The sequence below is a fragment of the Salmo salar genome, chromosome ssa02, assembly GCF_905237065.1.
Source record: "Salmo salar chromosome ssa02, Ssal_v3.1, whole genome shotgun sequence".
NCBI lineage: Eukaryota > Metazoa > Chordata > Actinopteri > Salmoniformes > Salmonidae > Salmo > Salmo salar.
This window is the reverse complement of record NC_059443.1, coordinates 71,953,648-71,970,801: the sequence shown is the minus strand read 5'-3', so window position 1 is coordinate 71,970,801 and position 17,154 is coordinate 71,953,648. Positions and strand designations below refer to the sequence as shown.

Here is a 17,154-nt window from a genome sequence, read left to right as displayed (position 1 = left end):
TAAGTTAACAATGTTCTTAACCTCCCTGGGCAAGGTGGGACATTTGCGTCCCACCTAGTCACTGACCTGCACTGAGGCACAAGCACTGCCCTTCAGTGGAATCGCGTGGCGTGAAATACAAATACCTCAAATGCTATAACTTCAATTTCTCAAACATATGACTGTTTTACACCATTTGAAAGACAAGACTCTCGTTAATCAAACCACATTGTCCGATTTCAAAAAGGCTTTACAGCGAAAGCAAAACATTAGATTATGTCAGGGTACTCTCCTGCCAAAAATAATCACACAGCCATTTTCAAAGCAAGCATATATGTCACAAAAACCACAGCTAAATGCAGCACTAACCTTTGAGCTTCATCACATGACACTCCTAGGACATTATGTTATACAATACATGCATGTTTTGTTCAATCAAGTTCATATATCAAAAACCAGCATTTTACATTAGCATGTGATGTTCAGAACTAGTGAATTTACTAAATTACTCAAGATACATAATTATTTTAAGAATTATAGATACAGAACTCCTCCTTTATGCAATCGCTGTGTCCGATTTTTAAAATAGCTTTTCGGTGAAAGCACATTTTGCAATATTCTGAGTAGATAGCCCGGCTAGCTATTTTGACACGCACCAAACTCAGATTTACTATAAGAAAAATTGGATTACCTTTGCTGTTCTTCGTCAGAATGCACTCCCAGGACTTCTACTTCAACACCCAATGTTGTTTTGGTTCCAAATAATCCATAGTTATATCCAAATGGCTGCGTTTTTGTTCTTGCGTTCAAGACCCTATCCGACAAAATATTCCATTACCGTACTTCGAAGCATGTCAAACGCTGTTTAAAATCAATTTTTATGTGATTTTTCTGGTAAAATAGCGATAATATTCCAACCGGGAGACGTATCTGTTCAAACACTGAAATAAGAAAATGGAGTCTTCACATGCACGCGCGCGCCAGTGTCATTGTTCTCAGAAGGAGCACTCTCCCAAACCCCTACTGTTTTTCGCTCAGAGACTGCAGAGTTATCATTCCACGTTCTGGCGCCCTCTGAGAGCCAATGGGAGCCTTAAATGTCACGTTACAGCAGAGATCCTGTATTTTTGAAAAAGAGGCTACAGAAGGCCAAGAAATGGTCAGACAGGGCTCTTCTCAGGTTTTGGCCTGCCATATGAGTTCTGTTATACTCAGACACCATTCAAACAGTTTTAGAAACTTTAGGGTGTCTACTAATTATATGCATATTCTAGTTTCTGGGCAGGAGTAATAACCAGATTAAATCGGGTACGTTTTTTTATCTGGCTGTGAAAATACTGCCCCCATATCCTAAACAGGTTAATTGACCATTTGAGTTATCTTGTTCGCATAGGACGGTAATTCTCTCACAAAACCTATTTTATAGCCTCTCCTGGTTAATTTACCACTTGTTAATTAACCATTTAAGTTATCCTATTTGCACAAAATCACCGTCCTATTTTTTTTTTATATCCCTTAATAACCTCTCGGCCACTTCACAAAGTAAAACACTGACCTCAATTATTAAGCTAGTTTTTTTATTTATGGTAGTGCACATGTACCTCAGGTCTTCGCGGACCTGCTCCCTTATCGATTTTGTTAATACACAAAGTAAAAACACCTTAGTGAATCTGTGTAGAATAACTAAGCTCCTATTATTGATAAATTCCAAGTATTTAGAACATCAAATCCAAGATATCTTAAATCATTCCCCCAAATTCGTAAATAAAGATTTACTGACCTTCGTCTTGTAGGCTGGGAAAAGCAATGTTGGTTGGATTCCGTCACCGTCTCTGCCGACCTTAGGTATATGCCGGCCTGTTATGGAACCCCAATGTCAGGGGACAGGTCTTTAATTTACGGGTCAAAGACCCGCCCGTGCACGGTTTTCGGCGTGTCACCTTTGGACGACAGGGATTGGACGACAGGGACAGGCCCCTTTTCCTGTTACTTTCACAAGGTCGTCTTATCAACTATGCCCTGCTCATTTTGAAATAGTAACAGTGTCCTAGTCTTAAAAAGTCTACCTACTCACACACAGTATTGGATTATAGTCTTTAACACATCATTATAGAATTATTCATTCGAATACATTTCACAAAGTTATATGGTTTCAGAGTGGAATACTTTAGTCAAAGCCTTAAACAGATCAATTATCTTATCACAATGGGAAAGAAAATACATTCTGGGTTGACTAATGTACAGTCGTGGCCAAAAGTTGAGAATGACAAATATACATTTTCAGTTTGTATGATGGCAATTTTCATATACTCCAGAATGTTATGAAGAGTGATCAGATGAATTGTGAAGTCCCTCTTTGCCATGCAAATGAACTGAATCCCCCCAAAAATATTTTCCACTGCATTTCAGCCCTGCCACAAAAGGACCAGCTTACATGTCAGTGATTTTCTGTCCTTAACACAGGTGTGAGTGATGAGGAGATCACTCTGTCATGCTGATTGAGTTCAAATAAGACTGGAAGCTTCAAAAGGAAGGTGGTGCTTGGAATCATTGTTCTTCCTCTGTCAACTATGGTTTCCTGCAAGGAAACACGTGCCGTCACCATTGCTTTGCACAAAAAGGGCTTCGCGGGCAAGGATATTGCTGCCAGTAAGATTGCACCTAAATCAACCGTTTTATCGGATCATCAAGAACTTCAAGGAGAGCGATTCAATTGTTGTGAAGAAGGCTTCAGGGCGCCCAAGAAAGTCCAGCAAGCGCCAGGACCATCTCCTGAAGTTGATTCAGCTGCGGGATCGGGGCACCACCAGTACAGAGCTTGCTCAGGAATGGCAGGTGTGAGTGCATCTGCACGCACAGTGAGGCGAAGACTTTTGGATAGCCTGGTGTCAAGAAGGGCAGCAAAGAAGCCACTTCTCTCCAGGAAAATCATCAGGGACAGACTGATATTGTGCAACAGTACAGGGATTGGACTGCTGAGGACTGGGGTAAAGTCATTTTCTCTGATGAATCCCCTTTCCGATTGTTTGGGGCATCTGGGGAAAAAAGCTTGTCCGGACAAGACAAGGTGAGCGCTACCGTCAGTCCTGTGTCATGCCAACAGTAAAGCATCCAGAGACCATTCATGTGTGGGGTTGCTTCTCAGCCAAGGTAGTGGGCTCACTCACAATTTTGCCTAAGAACACAGCCATGAATAAAGAATGGTACCAAAACATCCTCCGAGAGCAACTTCTCCCAACCATCCAGGAACAGTTTGGTGACGAACAATGCCTTTTCCAGCATGATGGAGCACCTTGCCATAAGGCAAAAGTGATAACTAAGTGGCTCGGAACACAACATCGATATTTTGGGTCCATGGCCAGGAAACTCCCCTGACCTTAATCCCATTGAACTTGTGGACAAACACAAACCCACAAATTCTGACAAACTCCAAGCATTGATTATGCAAGAATGGGCTGCCATCAGTCTTGTGGCCCAGAAGTTAATTGACAGCATGCCAGGGCGGATTGCGCAGATCTTGAAAAAGAAGGGTCAACGCTGCAAATATTGACTCTTTGCATCAACTTCATGTAATTATCAATAAAAGCCTTTGACACTTATGAAATGCTTGTAATTATGCTTCAGTATTCCATACTAACATCTGACAAAAATATCTAAAGACACTGAAGCGGCAAACTTTGTGAAAAGGAATGTGTCATTAAAACTTTTGGCCACGACTGTACATGCTGAGCTGGCAAACTAAGCAATCACTGTACTTTCGACAGCAGTACAATACCAGATGTTTCGGTTCAGAGAAGATTGAACAAGCCCTCTTGATTGGACAGTACTCAGGAATTCTTAAACAATAGTGAACAAAAATATATCACCATGTGAAGTGTTCCCATGTTTCATGAGCTGAAATAAAAGTTCCAGAAATGTTCCAGAAGCACAAAAAAGCTCTGAAATTGCGCACAAATTTGTTTACATCCCTGCTGGTGAGCATTTTGACTTTGCCAAGATAATCCATCCACTTGACAGGTGGGACATTTTCAAGAACCTGATGACACATGTACGCCTTGTGCTGGGGACAATGAGGCCACTCTAAAATGTGCAGTTTTGTCGCAATCCCACAGCTGTCAAGTTGAAGGCGCGTGCAATTGGCATGCTGACTGCAGAAATGTCTGCCAGAGCTGTTGCCAGATAATTGAATCATTTCTCTACCATTACCCGCATCCAACGTCATTTTTAAAATAATTTGCCGGTACTTCCAACCGGCCTCACGACCACGTGTAACCCTGCCAGCCCAGGAACTCCACATCCGGCTTCTTCACCTGCGGGATCGTCTGCGGACAGCTGATGAAACGGGAGTATTTCTGTCTGTAGTAAAGCCTTTTCGTGGGGGGAAACCTCATTCTGATGGTCTGACTCAGTGGGTGGGCCCCTGCCCAGTCACATGACTGCCCAGTCACATGAAATCCATAGATCAGGGCCTAATTTATTTCAATTGACTACTTTCCTTATATGAACTGTAACTCTGTAAAATCATTGAAGATGTTGCGTTAATATTTTATCAGCATATTAAAGATGGCGAAATATCAACCCAATTCAGTGGTCACTTAAGGGTGTAATGATATCAAGTGCATTCTATCCGTGAACTCAAACTCCGATTAGGATTCTGACAGTCAGTTTCCAGGGGGAACGCAATCACATGTGGCACTGAGTGTCTTATACTCACATTGTTAATTCCAAATGGACCTCTGACCCCTACACGTCTTAGACACTCTGGTATATCTGCGAGGATTATGTCAGTGGTATTGTCAGGTCGCTATTTGTTTTGGGAACAAAACATGAAAGTGACGATTATTGTATGGGACAATATACAAACGTGTTTGAGATCATTTGAAAAATACAATTTTATTGAGTACTTTTATTTATTGGTTTTCAGTTTGATAAATATGAAAATATAATGAATTGGTCATTAGTTGATCTGAATGTAACGATTTGAAGGTTTTTTTTGGGGTGGGGTTGTGAAATTCTAGCAAAATAAATGGGGTCCACAGAAATTTGGTCTGAAAATGGTCTCCCCGCTAAAGAAGTTAATACCACTGGGCTAGTAGGAGTTACCACCATATTTCTAGTACCGCTCATTTCAAATCAGTCAGGGAAGTGACAAGTGCACACTTTGGGAGGAAGGACCCTATATCTCTATAGGGATTCTAGTCCCTTCTGTCGTATCATGTAGAGAAGGTTTTGGCTTTGGACTTCCTTTTTCTGGGCAGCAGAGGAGGGGAGAGGGCGGTAGCCAGAGGTTCCTCTTTGACAGGTGTGGCTGAGGAGGAGGAGGAAGGGGGTGGTAACCCCAAACAAAGAGAACCAGGTTCCAGCTTGACCCTGGAGGTCTTGGGGGAGTGTGGTGAGCGAGGTGACCCAGCTTTAGGCCTCTTGGCTGGGGAGGCTTGGTGGGCGGAGGGGCAGCTGTGCTTGTTCAGACACACGGAGCAGAGAGGATTGACAGGTAGACACACCTGTTGACCAAACCCCACCAGCAACCAGTTGATCTCACTCCATAGATCCCTGTGTCGGGGAAGAGAGAGGAAGATCATCAATCACCATCCCCGTCTTCATCAAAATCATGTCAGACAGAAATCACAAGGCCAAATGTTTCCCTTTCCTGCTGTAAGGGATCTGATTGGTGAGTGACTGGTTAACGAGTGACCTGATGGAGTAGAGGAAGTGGTGGTGTCACCTTGGTAACCAGTCTTCCAGGGCCTTGCGTGTCTCCTCTGGGTTCTTGGTCCCACCTCTTGTCCATCCCAGCCGGTTGGAGATACGGTGGACGTGTGTGTCCACGCCTACTCACACACGCACAATAAAAACAACAAAAAGTAGAATGAAACTATCCCATGAGAAGTTGCCCACTATATAATCCAATAGAACTACCACTCTGCACTTGATCAGACCACACCACAAAACAACATGCAGACTAGAGTATGGGATTTGTAGTCCTACAGTTGAAGGTTTACATACACTTAGATTGGAGTCATTAAAACTTGTTTTTCAACCACTCCACAAATTTCTTGTTTACTAACTATAGTTTTGGAAAGTTGGTTAGGACATCTTTGTGCATGACAAGTAACTTTTCAAACAATTGTTTACAGACAGATTATTTCACTTATAATTCACTGTATCACAATTCCAGTGGGTCAGAAGTTTACATACACTAAGTTGACTGTGCCTTTAAACAGCTTGGAAAATTCCAGAAAATGATGTCATGGCTTTAGAAACTTCTGATAGGCTAATTGACATCATTTGAGTCAATTGGAGGTGTACATGTGGATGCATTTCAAGGCCTACCTTCAAACTCAGTGCCTCTTTGCATGACATCATGGGAAAATCAGCCAAGACCTCAGAAAAAAAATTGTAGACCTACACAAGTCTGGTTCAGCCTTGGGAGCAATTTCCAAACTCCTGAAGGTACCACGTTCATCTGTACAAACAATAGTACGCAAGTATAAACACCATGGGACCACGCAGCCGTCATACCGCTCAGGAAGGAGACACGTGCTGTCTCCTAGAGATGAAGTACTTTGGTGCGAAAAATGCAAATCAATCCCAGAACAACGGCAAAGGACCTTGTGAAGATGCTGGAGGAAACGGGTACAAAAGTATCTATATCCACAGTAAAACGAGTCCTATATCGACATAACCTGAAAGGCCGCTCAGCGAGGAAGAAGCCACTGCTCCAAAACCGCCATAAAAAAGCCAGACTACGGTTTGCAACTGCACATGAGGACAAAGATCGTACTTTTTGGAGAAATGTCCTCTGGTCTGATGAAACAAAAATAGAACTGTTTGGCCATAATGACCATTGTTATGTTTGGAGGAAAAAGGGGGAGGCTTGCAAGCTGAAGAACACCATCCCAACCTTGAAGCACGGGGGTGGCAGCATCATGTTGTGGGTGTGCTTTGCTGCAGGAGGGACAGGTGCACTTCACAAAATAGATGGCATCATGAGGAAGAAAATTATGTGGATATATTGAAGCAACTTCTCAAGACATCAGTCAGGAAGTTAAAGCTTGGTCGCAAACGGGTCTTGCAAATGGACAATGACCCCAAGCATACTTCCAAAGTTGTGGCAAAATGGCTTAAGGACAACAAAGTCAAGGTATTGGAGTGGCCATCACAAAGCCCTGACCTCAATCCCATAGAAAATGTGTGGGCAGAACTGAAAAAGCGTGTGCGAGTAAGGAGGCCTACAAACCTGACTCAGTTACACCAGCTCTGTCAGCAGGAATGGGCCAAAATTCCCCCAACTTATTGTGGGAAGCTTGTGGAAGGCTACCCGAAATGTTTGACCTAAGTTAAACAATTTAAAGGCAATGCTACACTCAATTAGTATTTGGTATGTAAACTTCTGACCCACTGGGAATGTGATGAAAGAAATAAAAGCTAAAATAAATACATTATCTATTATTCTAACATTTTACATTCTTAAAATTAAGTGGTGATCCTAACTGACCTAAAACAGGGAATTTTGAGTAGGATTAAATGTCAGAAATTGTGAAAAACTGAGTTTAAATGTATTTGGCTAAGGTGTATGTAAACTTCTGACTTCAACTGTATATGAGCCATACCTACCTATGCCAGAGACCTGGTGCCAGGCGATGTCCATGGCCAGGTGAGCCATCTTGGGTCCAACTCCAGGTAGTCGTACCAGGCCCTCCACTGTGTTAGAGATGTCCCCTCTAAACTCTCTCTGGAGTATCACTGATGTCTGCTTCAGGTACTTCACCTTGGTCTGGAGGAGGGGGGGGGGGGGGGGAAGAGAAGACATGTCAAGGTTTTATTCATACTCATGTTCAAAGGAAGACATGGTGTAGTAAGGGTGTGTCTTCAGAAAGTATTCTCACCCCTTTACTTTTTCCACATGGTACAGCCTGATTTTAAAATTGATTACATTGAGATTTGTCACTGGCCTACCCACAATACCCCATAATGTGGAATGTTTTTATTTTTTACAAATTAATTAATAAAAAGCTGAAATGCTTGAGTAAAGTGTTCAACCCTTTGCTATGACGAAATAATTTCAGGTGTAAATATTTGCTTAACAAGTGCATTGACTCACTGTGTGTAATAATAGTGTTTAACATGATTTTTGAATGACTACCATATCTCTGTTCCCAACACATAGAATTATCTGTATGGTCCCTCAGTCGAGCAGTGAATTTCAAACAGATTCAACCACAAAAATTTGGGAGGTTTTCCAATGGCTCATAAAGTACAGCAGATGGGTTGGTAGATGGTTGAAAATAAAAAGCAGATATTGAATATCCCTTTCAACATGGTGAAGTTATTAATTACACTTTGGATGGTGTGTCGATACACCCAGTCACTACAAAGATGCAGGCGTCCTTCCCAACTCAGTTGCCGGAGAGGAAGGAAACTGCTCAGGGATTTCACCATGAGGCCAATGGTGACTTTAAAACAGTTAAAGTTTAATGGCTGTGATAATAAACTGAGGATGGATCAGCAACATTGTAGTTACTCCATAATACTAACATAAATGACCGAGTGAAAAGAAGGAAGCCTGTACAGAATACAAATACTCCAGAACATGGATCCTGTTTGTAACAATTCACTAAAGTAATACTGCAAAAAATGTGTCAAAGCAATACATTTTTTGTCCTGAATACAAAGTGTTATGTTTGAGGCAAATCCAATACAACACATTACGGAGTACCACTCTCCATATTTTAAAGGATAGTGGTGGCTGCATCATGTTATGGGTATGCTTTTAATTGTTAAGGACTAGAGAGTTTTTCAGGATAAAATAAACAGAATGGAGCTAAGCACAGGCAAAATCCTGGAGGAAAACCTGGTTCAGTCCACACCAGACACTGGCAGATGGATTCATTTTTCAACAGGACAGTAACCTAAAACACAAGGCAAATCTACACTGGAGTTGCTTACCAAGAAGACAGTTAATGTTCCTGAGTGGCAGAGTTACAATTTTGACTTAAATCTACTTGAAAATATGGCAAGACCTAATGATTGTCTAGCAATGAACAACAACCAATTTGACAGAGCTTGAAGAATTTTGAAAAGAATAATGGGCAAATGATGCACAATCTAGCTGTGGATAGCTCTTAGAGACTTACCCAGAAAGACTCACAGCTGTAGTCGCTGTCACATGTATTGACTCAGGGGGTTGAATACTTATCTAATGAAGATATATTAGTGTTTTATTTTTCATGAATATTCTACAAATATTTATACTTTATCTGTGACAGAGTATGGTGTAAATCGTTGACCAATAACCCCACAATTAAATCAATTTTAATCCCACTTTGTAACACAACAAAATGTAGAAAAAGTCAAGGGGTGTGAATACTTTGTGAAGGCAGTGTATAGTGTGTGTTACCCTCCAGAAGCCAACAGGGTAGATGAGTTGTCCCAGTGTGTCATCGTCAATGTTGACTATGTTGTCCACCGTACAGCCATGAGCCCTGAGTCTCTGCAGAGCTGCACTGGTCACCTGGTCCCTTGTCTGACTAGACAACATCAGAGACACCAGCACCTGGTAACGTCGCACCTGGTGGAAGAGATGAGGGGGAGGGGAGAGAGTCTTTAATCTGGCTAGACAACTTTAGAGAGACCAGGACCTGATAACGCCTCACTTGATGGGAGAGGAGGGGAGAGTATTTAATCTGGCATCTTTTAGATACACATAAAAAAGCATATGGACACCTCTTCAAATTAGTGGATTCAGCTATTTCAGCCACACCGTTGCTGACAGGTGTATAAAATCGAGCACACCGCCATGCAATCTCCATAGACAAACATTGGCCTTACTGTAGAATGGCCTTACTGAAAAGCTTAGCGACTTACGTGGCACTGTCATAGGATGCCACCTTTCCAATAAGTCAGTTCGTCAAATTTCTGCCCTGTTAGAGCTGCCCCGGTCAACTGTCAGTGCTGTTATTGTGAAGTGGAAACGTCTAGGAGCAACAACGGCTCAGCCGTGAAGTGGTAGGCCACACAAGCTCACAGAACAGGACCTCCGAGTGCTGGAGTGCGTAGCATGTAAAAATAGTCTGTCCTCGGTTGCAACACTCACTACTGAGTTCCAAACTGTCTCTGGAAGAAACGTCAGCACAAGAACTGTTCATCAGGAGCTTCCTGAAATGGGTTTCCATGGCTAAGCATCACCATGTGCAATGCCAAGCGTCGACTGGAGTGGTGTAAAGCTCTCCGCCATTGGACTCTGGAGCAGTGGAAACGCGTTCTCTAGAGTGATGAATCACGCTTCACCATCTGGCAGTCCGATGGACGAATCTGAGTTTGGCGGATGCCAGGAGGACGCTACCTGCCCCAATGCATAGTGCCAACTGTAAATTTTGGTGGAGGAGGAATAATGTTCTGGGGCTGTTTTTCATGGTTCAGGCTAGGCCCCTTAGTTCCAGTGAAGGGAAATCTCAATGCTACAGCATACAATGACATTCTAGAGAATTCTGTGCTTCCAACTTTGTGGCAACAGTTTGGGGAAGGCCCTTTCCTGTTTTAGCATGACAATGCCCCCGTGCACAAAGCGAGGCCCACACAGAGTGTGGATCGGTGTGGAAGTATTTGACTGGCATGCACATAGCCCTGACCTCAACCCCATCGAATACCTTTGTGATGAACTGAAACGCTGACTGCAAACCAGGCCTAATCGCCCAACATCAGTGCCCGACCTCACTAATGCTCTCTTGGCTGCAAGTCCCTGCAGCAATGTTCCAACATCTAGTGGAAAGCCTTCCCTGAAGAGTGGAGGCTGTTATCGCAGTAAAACGGGGACCAACTACATATTAATGCCCATGATTTTGGAATGAGATGTTCAACGAGCAGGTGTCCACATACTTTTGGTCATGTAGTGTATATCCTTGCTAGTATGCCTCTTATGCACTACTTTGTGTTAAAATGGAGTATTCGGTAGGTGTACACTTTTCTCTTTCATTGTTTCTAAAGAGGTCTCCACTCTCAGAATGAGGTTGACTCATCACTCCTGGTGGGAGAATAGGTGTGCATAGTTAACATGTCATGTAACATCTAACTTCTATATCCTTGTGTGTCATGGTGGTATAGCCTGATTGAACTGGCCTCATGCAAACAGCTTGGGATGTATTAATTAGTCGCACACTGTAGAAAAAAGCTTTCCAACGGAAAACATCCTGCTGCGAAATCAAGTATTTCTATTGGACAAATTCAGGTAAGTCCTGCCTAGTTCTGTTTGCGTCTGTTTGGTTCCTAGTGAATACACCCCAGCTAGCTAGCTAGGCCCATCTCCGATCTTCAACACTTTTGCACTGTTTGTTTCGTAAGCTCATGACAAATCATATCCAGTGACATAACTTCACTGCAGTTCCACATCCTCCTTTTATAGTGCTGGATGTATTTCACCTTTATCCTGGAACATAAATCAGATATACAGCATTCTGACAATACTCTGTAGAACCCCTCCAACTCTAATGGGTATTCTGCTGTTCTACCTGCAGGGTTCAACTAGTTCTACTGGTGGAACCCTGCTACTACATCTGTGTATTGTATTGTTCTACCTGCAGGGTTCAACTAGTTCTACTGGTGGAACCCTGCTACTACCTCTGTGTATGGTCCCGTGTGGCTCAGTTGGTAGAGCATGGTGTTTGCAACGCCAGGGTTGTGGGTTCGATTCCCACGGGGGACCAGTACGGGGGGGAAAAAATGTATGAAATGTATGCATCCACTACTGTAAGTCGCTCTGGATAAGAGTGTCTGCTAAATGACAAATGTAAATGTAAAAATGTGTATTCTAAACGCCCTACAGGCAACAGTCAGCACCACCTGTGGAAAGGGAGTTTGTGTGATTGGCACAGACAACATACTGTGTGTCAGGAATGACCCCTTTGTGTGTTACATATTGTCATGACTATTGTGGCATTACCAGTGTGACATAGACCTAAATACATCATGATCAGTGCTACATAGTCCTTCATAGGTCCTACATAGATCCTGACCAGTACTACATAATCCTTCATAGACCTACATAGATCCTGACCAGTACTACATAATCCTTCATAGGCCTACATAGATCCTGACCAGTATCAGTGCTAGACCCAGTGGTTCTTTGACAGACAGTGATACATCTCGTGCTCCATTGAGTTACACCTGCCGCAGGTGAGAGGTTTGTGACCAGTGATGACCTGGAAGTAGATCTGTTGGTCTCTAACCCCCCCAGTAGACCTGCTGCAGACAGCAGCACAGTGGGTAGAGAACCTACAGAGGTGGGGGAAATCAGTAAATTTAGGGCATATTTTGCCCCGGTTGACTATTTTCAGGGATATTTTGGGGGAGAAATGGAGAGCGGAGCTCCCTCAAACTCCCAGATTACTTTAGCGGCAAACTATAGGGGCAGAATGCACAAGCCCTGGTGTAGCCGATTTCTGCCGCTGCTCTACAGTGGTAGGTGTAGGTCAGGTCTCCGCCCTACAGGTCTAGATCAGGTCTCCGCCCCACAGGTCTAGAACAGGTCTCCGCCCCACAGGTCTAGAACAGGTCTCCGCTCCACAGGTCTAGAACAGGTCTCCGCCCTACAGGTCTAGAACAGGTCTCCGCCCCACAGGTCTAGAACAGGTCTCCGCCCCACAGGTCTAGAACAGGTCTCCGCCCCACAGGTCTAGAACAGGTCTCCGCCCCACAGGTCTAGAACAGGTATCCGCCCCACAGGTCTAGAACAGGTCTCCGCCCCACAGGTCTAGAACAGGTCTCCGCCCCACAGGTCTAGATCAGGTCTCTGCCTCAGGTGAGTGCCAGATCAGAGATGATGGACAGGTAACCGTTGAGCTCCCTCTGCCCGGCGGGGTGGACTGAAGTCACAACCTCTGTGAAGCGGGAGAAGGCTAGGGCGAACTCGGGAAGGTGAGGACGCGGGAGAGGGAGGAGCCAAGGCAGGAAGCGGTCTCTTGGTAGGTCAACAGGAGGTTTGTGTTACAGTGGGAGAATGTGTGGACAGCACGGAGCAGGGGGTAGCAGGGGCTGGTGAGGAGAGAAGCCTGGTCTACCTCTGACCCGGAGAGGATGAGGGAGCGGAGAGAGGGGTGGCAGTGGCCAGGGTGTAGGTGGGGAGGTAAGAGGAGGGGAGAGGAAGGAAGGTGGGGAATCTTAATCTTAAAGTAAGTTGTAATGTAAATCATGTATATTGTAATGGAGATAACCCCACAGGAGAAGGGCATTGGGGTTGGTATAGATGTGTATAGACAGGTTCAGGGGCTGAGGCTGGGCATAGGCAGGAGTAGGGTAAGAAACACGGGCAGGGGCATACGTAGATACAGCTGTTGGAGTAGCTATGGGCTGGGTAGTGGGAGCAGAGATAGAGGCAGTAGAGGCATAGGGCTGGACAGTAGCGGTACGGGCCCAAGCAGAAACAACAGAGATGGAGGCAGTAGAGGCATAGGGCTGGACAGTAGCGGTACAGGCCCAAGCAGAAACAACAGAGATGGAGGCAGTAGAGGCATAGGGCCGGACAGTAGCAGTACAGGCCCAAGCAGAAACAACAGAGATGGAGGCAGTAGAGGCATAGGGCTGGACAGTAGTGGTACAGGCCCAAGCAGAAACAACAGAGATGGAGGCAGTAGAGGCATAGGGCTGGACAGTAGTGGTACGGGCCCAAGCAGAAACAACAGAGATGGAGGCAGTAGAGGCATAGGGCCGGACAGTAGCGGTACAGGCCCAAGCAGAAACAACAGAGATGGAGGCAGTAGAGGCATAGGGCTGGACAGTAGCAGTACAGGCCCAAGCAGAAACAACAGAGATGGAGGCAGTAGGGGCATAGGGTCGGACAGTAGCGGTACAGGCCCAAGCAGAAACAACAGAGATGGAGGCAGTAGAGGCATAGGGCTGGACAGTAGCAGTACAGGCCCAAGCAGAAACAACAGAGATGGAGGCAGTAGAGGTAAAGGTTAGTATTGGCTGGATGTAGGGTGGTAGGACAGACAGCAGGGGGTTAGCTGGGTGGGGCAAAGCGGTAGTGGGGGGTGTACGACGAAGAGACAGAAACCAGTGGGGTCTCACCCACCTCATCAGGGGCGTGTGTGTCGTAGCATTTCTCCGCCCCCATGAGGTCAACAGGCGCGTCCCTGGCGCTCCTCATCTGACGCACGTGACCCAGCTGCTTGCTCCAATCAGGAGGCTCCCAGTGTTTAGGCTCCACCTTCCCATCGTATTCCACCTTCACCTGGCCCCTCCTCCTAGCAGGATGGGTGCCAGGGGTAACAGGGACTGGGCTTTGTCTGGCTCAGCTTTTGATTGGCCGATGGATGAGCGACGGAACCTAGAGGAGCCAATATCTGCAAGGTAAAGTAAGGGCAGGGGACAGAAGTTGAGTGATGAGGTGTGCTGAACATTCTGAGGCATACAGAAATGATGCCACATTTTTCATGTACAGAACAACTGAACATACAGGAAGTAGTAGATGTCATCTTCACCTGTGTCAAAGATATTAGGGGTGTGTTCAGACTGTGTGCATATAGCCAGGCCGTAGGCTCTTTTTTTCTGAAGACAGTAGTCAACTCTTAGTTGTTGTTTTAGGCTACAACTTATCCCATCTGAAAATCCCTCAATAATGCAGCAAGATATTGCTTCAGTGTGTAGATGTCAGAAGGGCAACATTGTGATAAAAACGGATTCATACCTGAAGCGTCTCGTCCCAAACTCTGATTTGATACGCTGGAATCCTCTTCCTCCAGTTTCACGTGCGCCCTCGAAGCAGTGGCGCTCAACACTCTCCTCTCCATCCTAGTTTTTAACGTCGTGGCTAAACCGGCATGGGGCACGGTCTTGTTACCGCTCCGAGTGATGACCGCGGTACTCTCAACGAAATAAGGCGAGGTCATTTTGAAACAGTGGAAAGCATAGGAGACCGTTGTGCTGCAAGTAGGACGGACCGTGGCTAACAACATTAGCTTGTTAGCTAGCTAAAACAAAGCTATACAAGGGTTTAACATTTTCCAAGTACTATTGATGGATATTGAAACGTGACCTACTCTGGTTGATGATTTCATTTTCAAACGACAGGCACGTTAAGACTAGCTCATTAAACAAATGTTACATTTTAACTCAACATCTATTGCTTTTTCGAGCAATTTTTTCAGTAGGAACTACATCTCCCGTCAGCTCCCGCGACAAACGTGTTTTTACAGGAAGTGCTCGACAGTCCATCCGGTTGTCGAGTAGGGGGACTGATCTGACTTGGGGAAAGCTTTTGAAAAATGTGGATAAAAATTCTAAATGCATGAATTTGGCTTGCTCGGTAGTTTGTCCACCTGCCAGCCTCACGTGAATGACGCCAGAAACGCATCTAGATCGATAGAAGGTATGAGTTTCCGTTGTTTTTAAAGCCCTACGTCTGGAACGCAAACAAGCAGATAGCTAGTCAACAATATGTATTTATTAGTGCTTGTTTGTGTCGCTCTTTCTCTCTCCCTGTCCGCTATTTCGTCAGCTGTTCCGGACGGATGTTGAACGTGCACGAATGGGCACCTGACCGGGTACTGTTGATACATCTAAAACAGAACTAGCTATATCGTTGTTCACTCGGTTGTCTCTTTGCTTGACAGGGAGAATTCTTTCAACATTCCCCTGGCTTGTTTCGTGGTACACTCTCTCTCCCCAGCTAGAACTCAATAGCTGATTGCCACTGATCCCGGGGTTGTAGGTAATACTGACTAGCTACTGAAGTATAGCCGAATTGCGTCCCAAATGGCACTATATTCTATATGTAGTAAATGTGCCATTTGGGACGTATTCTATATTAGCACGGACACACAAACTACCACTTCCCCGTGACCACAACAGAGTCCTCCTAGCTGCTTTCTTTACAAGCGGTTATTATGTAACAACATTATGTAACAACAACGTTATGGATATCGTATCAAAGGCCATTTTAGTATGTGCAGAGGAATGTAATACTTCTTGGGCAATTGTTTGCTGTCTGATGTGCTCGCTTCGCATGCATGTGGTGTGTGAGCGTGTGCACGCAGCGTGGACGTGCACTAATTTCTGGAGTACCACAGATGCAGAGGACAACAACATGTCGAGAAGGGGTGTGATGTTGGGGCATGTCTCTGTCATTTATCTGTTTGACAGAAACTAACAGCAGTCATGTAATGCAAAAAGTTGGGCCAGGGCTCTCTCAATTGATCTTTACCTGATTCCTTGTACTCAAAACACATTGAATTTAATTTTATTTCTTGTATAATTTTTTTTTTTAACATTGGAAGTCTGAGGAGAAGCAACCTTGTTGGTTAAAAGGAGGCGAGTAGGTAGGACGTGAGGAAACATAGTCAATAAACTGTACATTGATAACCAACTGTCCCGAGACACCAAGACAACTCGATGGCTTTTCTAAATGATACAAAGTTCCTAAAGATGAGTGGAATAATGGACCACCCAATACTATTCATGTTCTCTCCCTACCACCCAATACTATTCATGTTCTCTCTCTACCACCCAATACTATTCATGTTCTCTCTCTACCACCAATACTATTCATGTTCTCTCTCTACCACCCAATACTATTCATGTTCTCTCTCTACCACCCAATACTATTCATGTTCTCTCTCTACCACCCAATACTATTCATGTTCTCTCTCTACCACCCAATACTATTCATGTTCTCTCTCTACCACCCAATACTATTCATGTTCTCTCTCTCCCACCCAATACTATTCATGTTCTCTCTCTACCACCCAATACTATTCATGTTCTCTCCCTACCACCCAATACTATTCATGTTCTCTCCCTACCACCCAATACTATTCATGTTCTCTCTCTACCACCCAATACTATTCATGTTCTCTCTCTACCACCCAATACTATTCATGTTCTCTCTCTACCACCCAATACTATTCATGTTCTCTCCCTACCACCCAATACTATTCATGTTCTCTCCCTACCACCCAATACTATTCATGTTCTCTCTCTACCACCCAATACTATTCATGTTCTCTCTCTACCACCCAATACTATTCATGTTCTCTCTCTACCACCCAATACTATTCATGTTCTCTCTCTACCACCCAATACTATTCATGTTCTCTCTCTACCACCCAATACTATTCATGTTCTCTCTCTACCACCCAATACTATTCATGTTCTCTCTCTACCACCCAATACTATTCATGT

General features: G+C 44.4%; 2 protein-coding genes across 3 annotated transcripts in view; one reads left to right on the top strand and one right to left on the bottom strand.

Annotated features, from left to right (window-relative positions):
• Positions 1-4,852: 4,852 nt before the first annotated feature.
• LOC106591641 (endonuclease III-like protein 1) lies at positions 4,853-14,226 on the bottom strand. 2 transcript variants are annotated; one of them, XM_014182847.2, is made up of 5 exons: positions 14,048-14,226; positions 9,380-9,550; positions 7,597-7,756; positions 5,705-5,810; positions 4,853-5,532 (listed from the first exon to the last, which is right to left on the bottom strand). In XM_014182847.2, exons 1-5 carry the CDS (start codon positions 14,120-14,122, stop codon positions 5,193-5,195), a joined length of 852 nt encoding a protein of 283 aa, XP_014038322.2. In that variant the 5' UTR covers positions 14,123-14,226; the 3' UTR covers positions 4,853-5,192. The 2 variants fall into 2 exon arrangements, with proteins under 2 accessions (XP_014038322.2, XP_045565417.1); XM_045709461.1 differs by having other exon boundaries at positions 5,705-5,759.
• Positions 14,227-14,306: 80 nt separating this feature from the next.
• LOC106564303 (tuberin) overlaps positions 14,307-17,154 on the top strand; it is a 63,085-nt gene continuing 60,237 nt past the window's right edge. Inside the window, 1 exon segment of the mRNA XM_045709454.1 lies at positions 14,307-14,325. The gene's annotated coding sequence lies outside the window, so the exon portion shown is untranslated.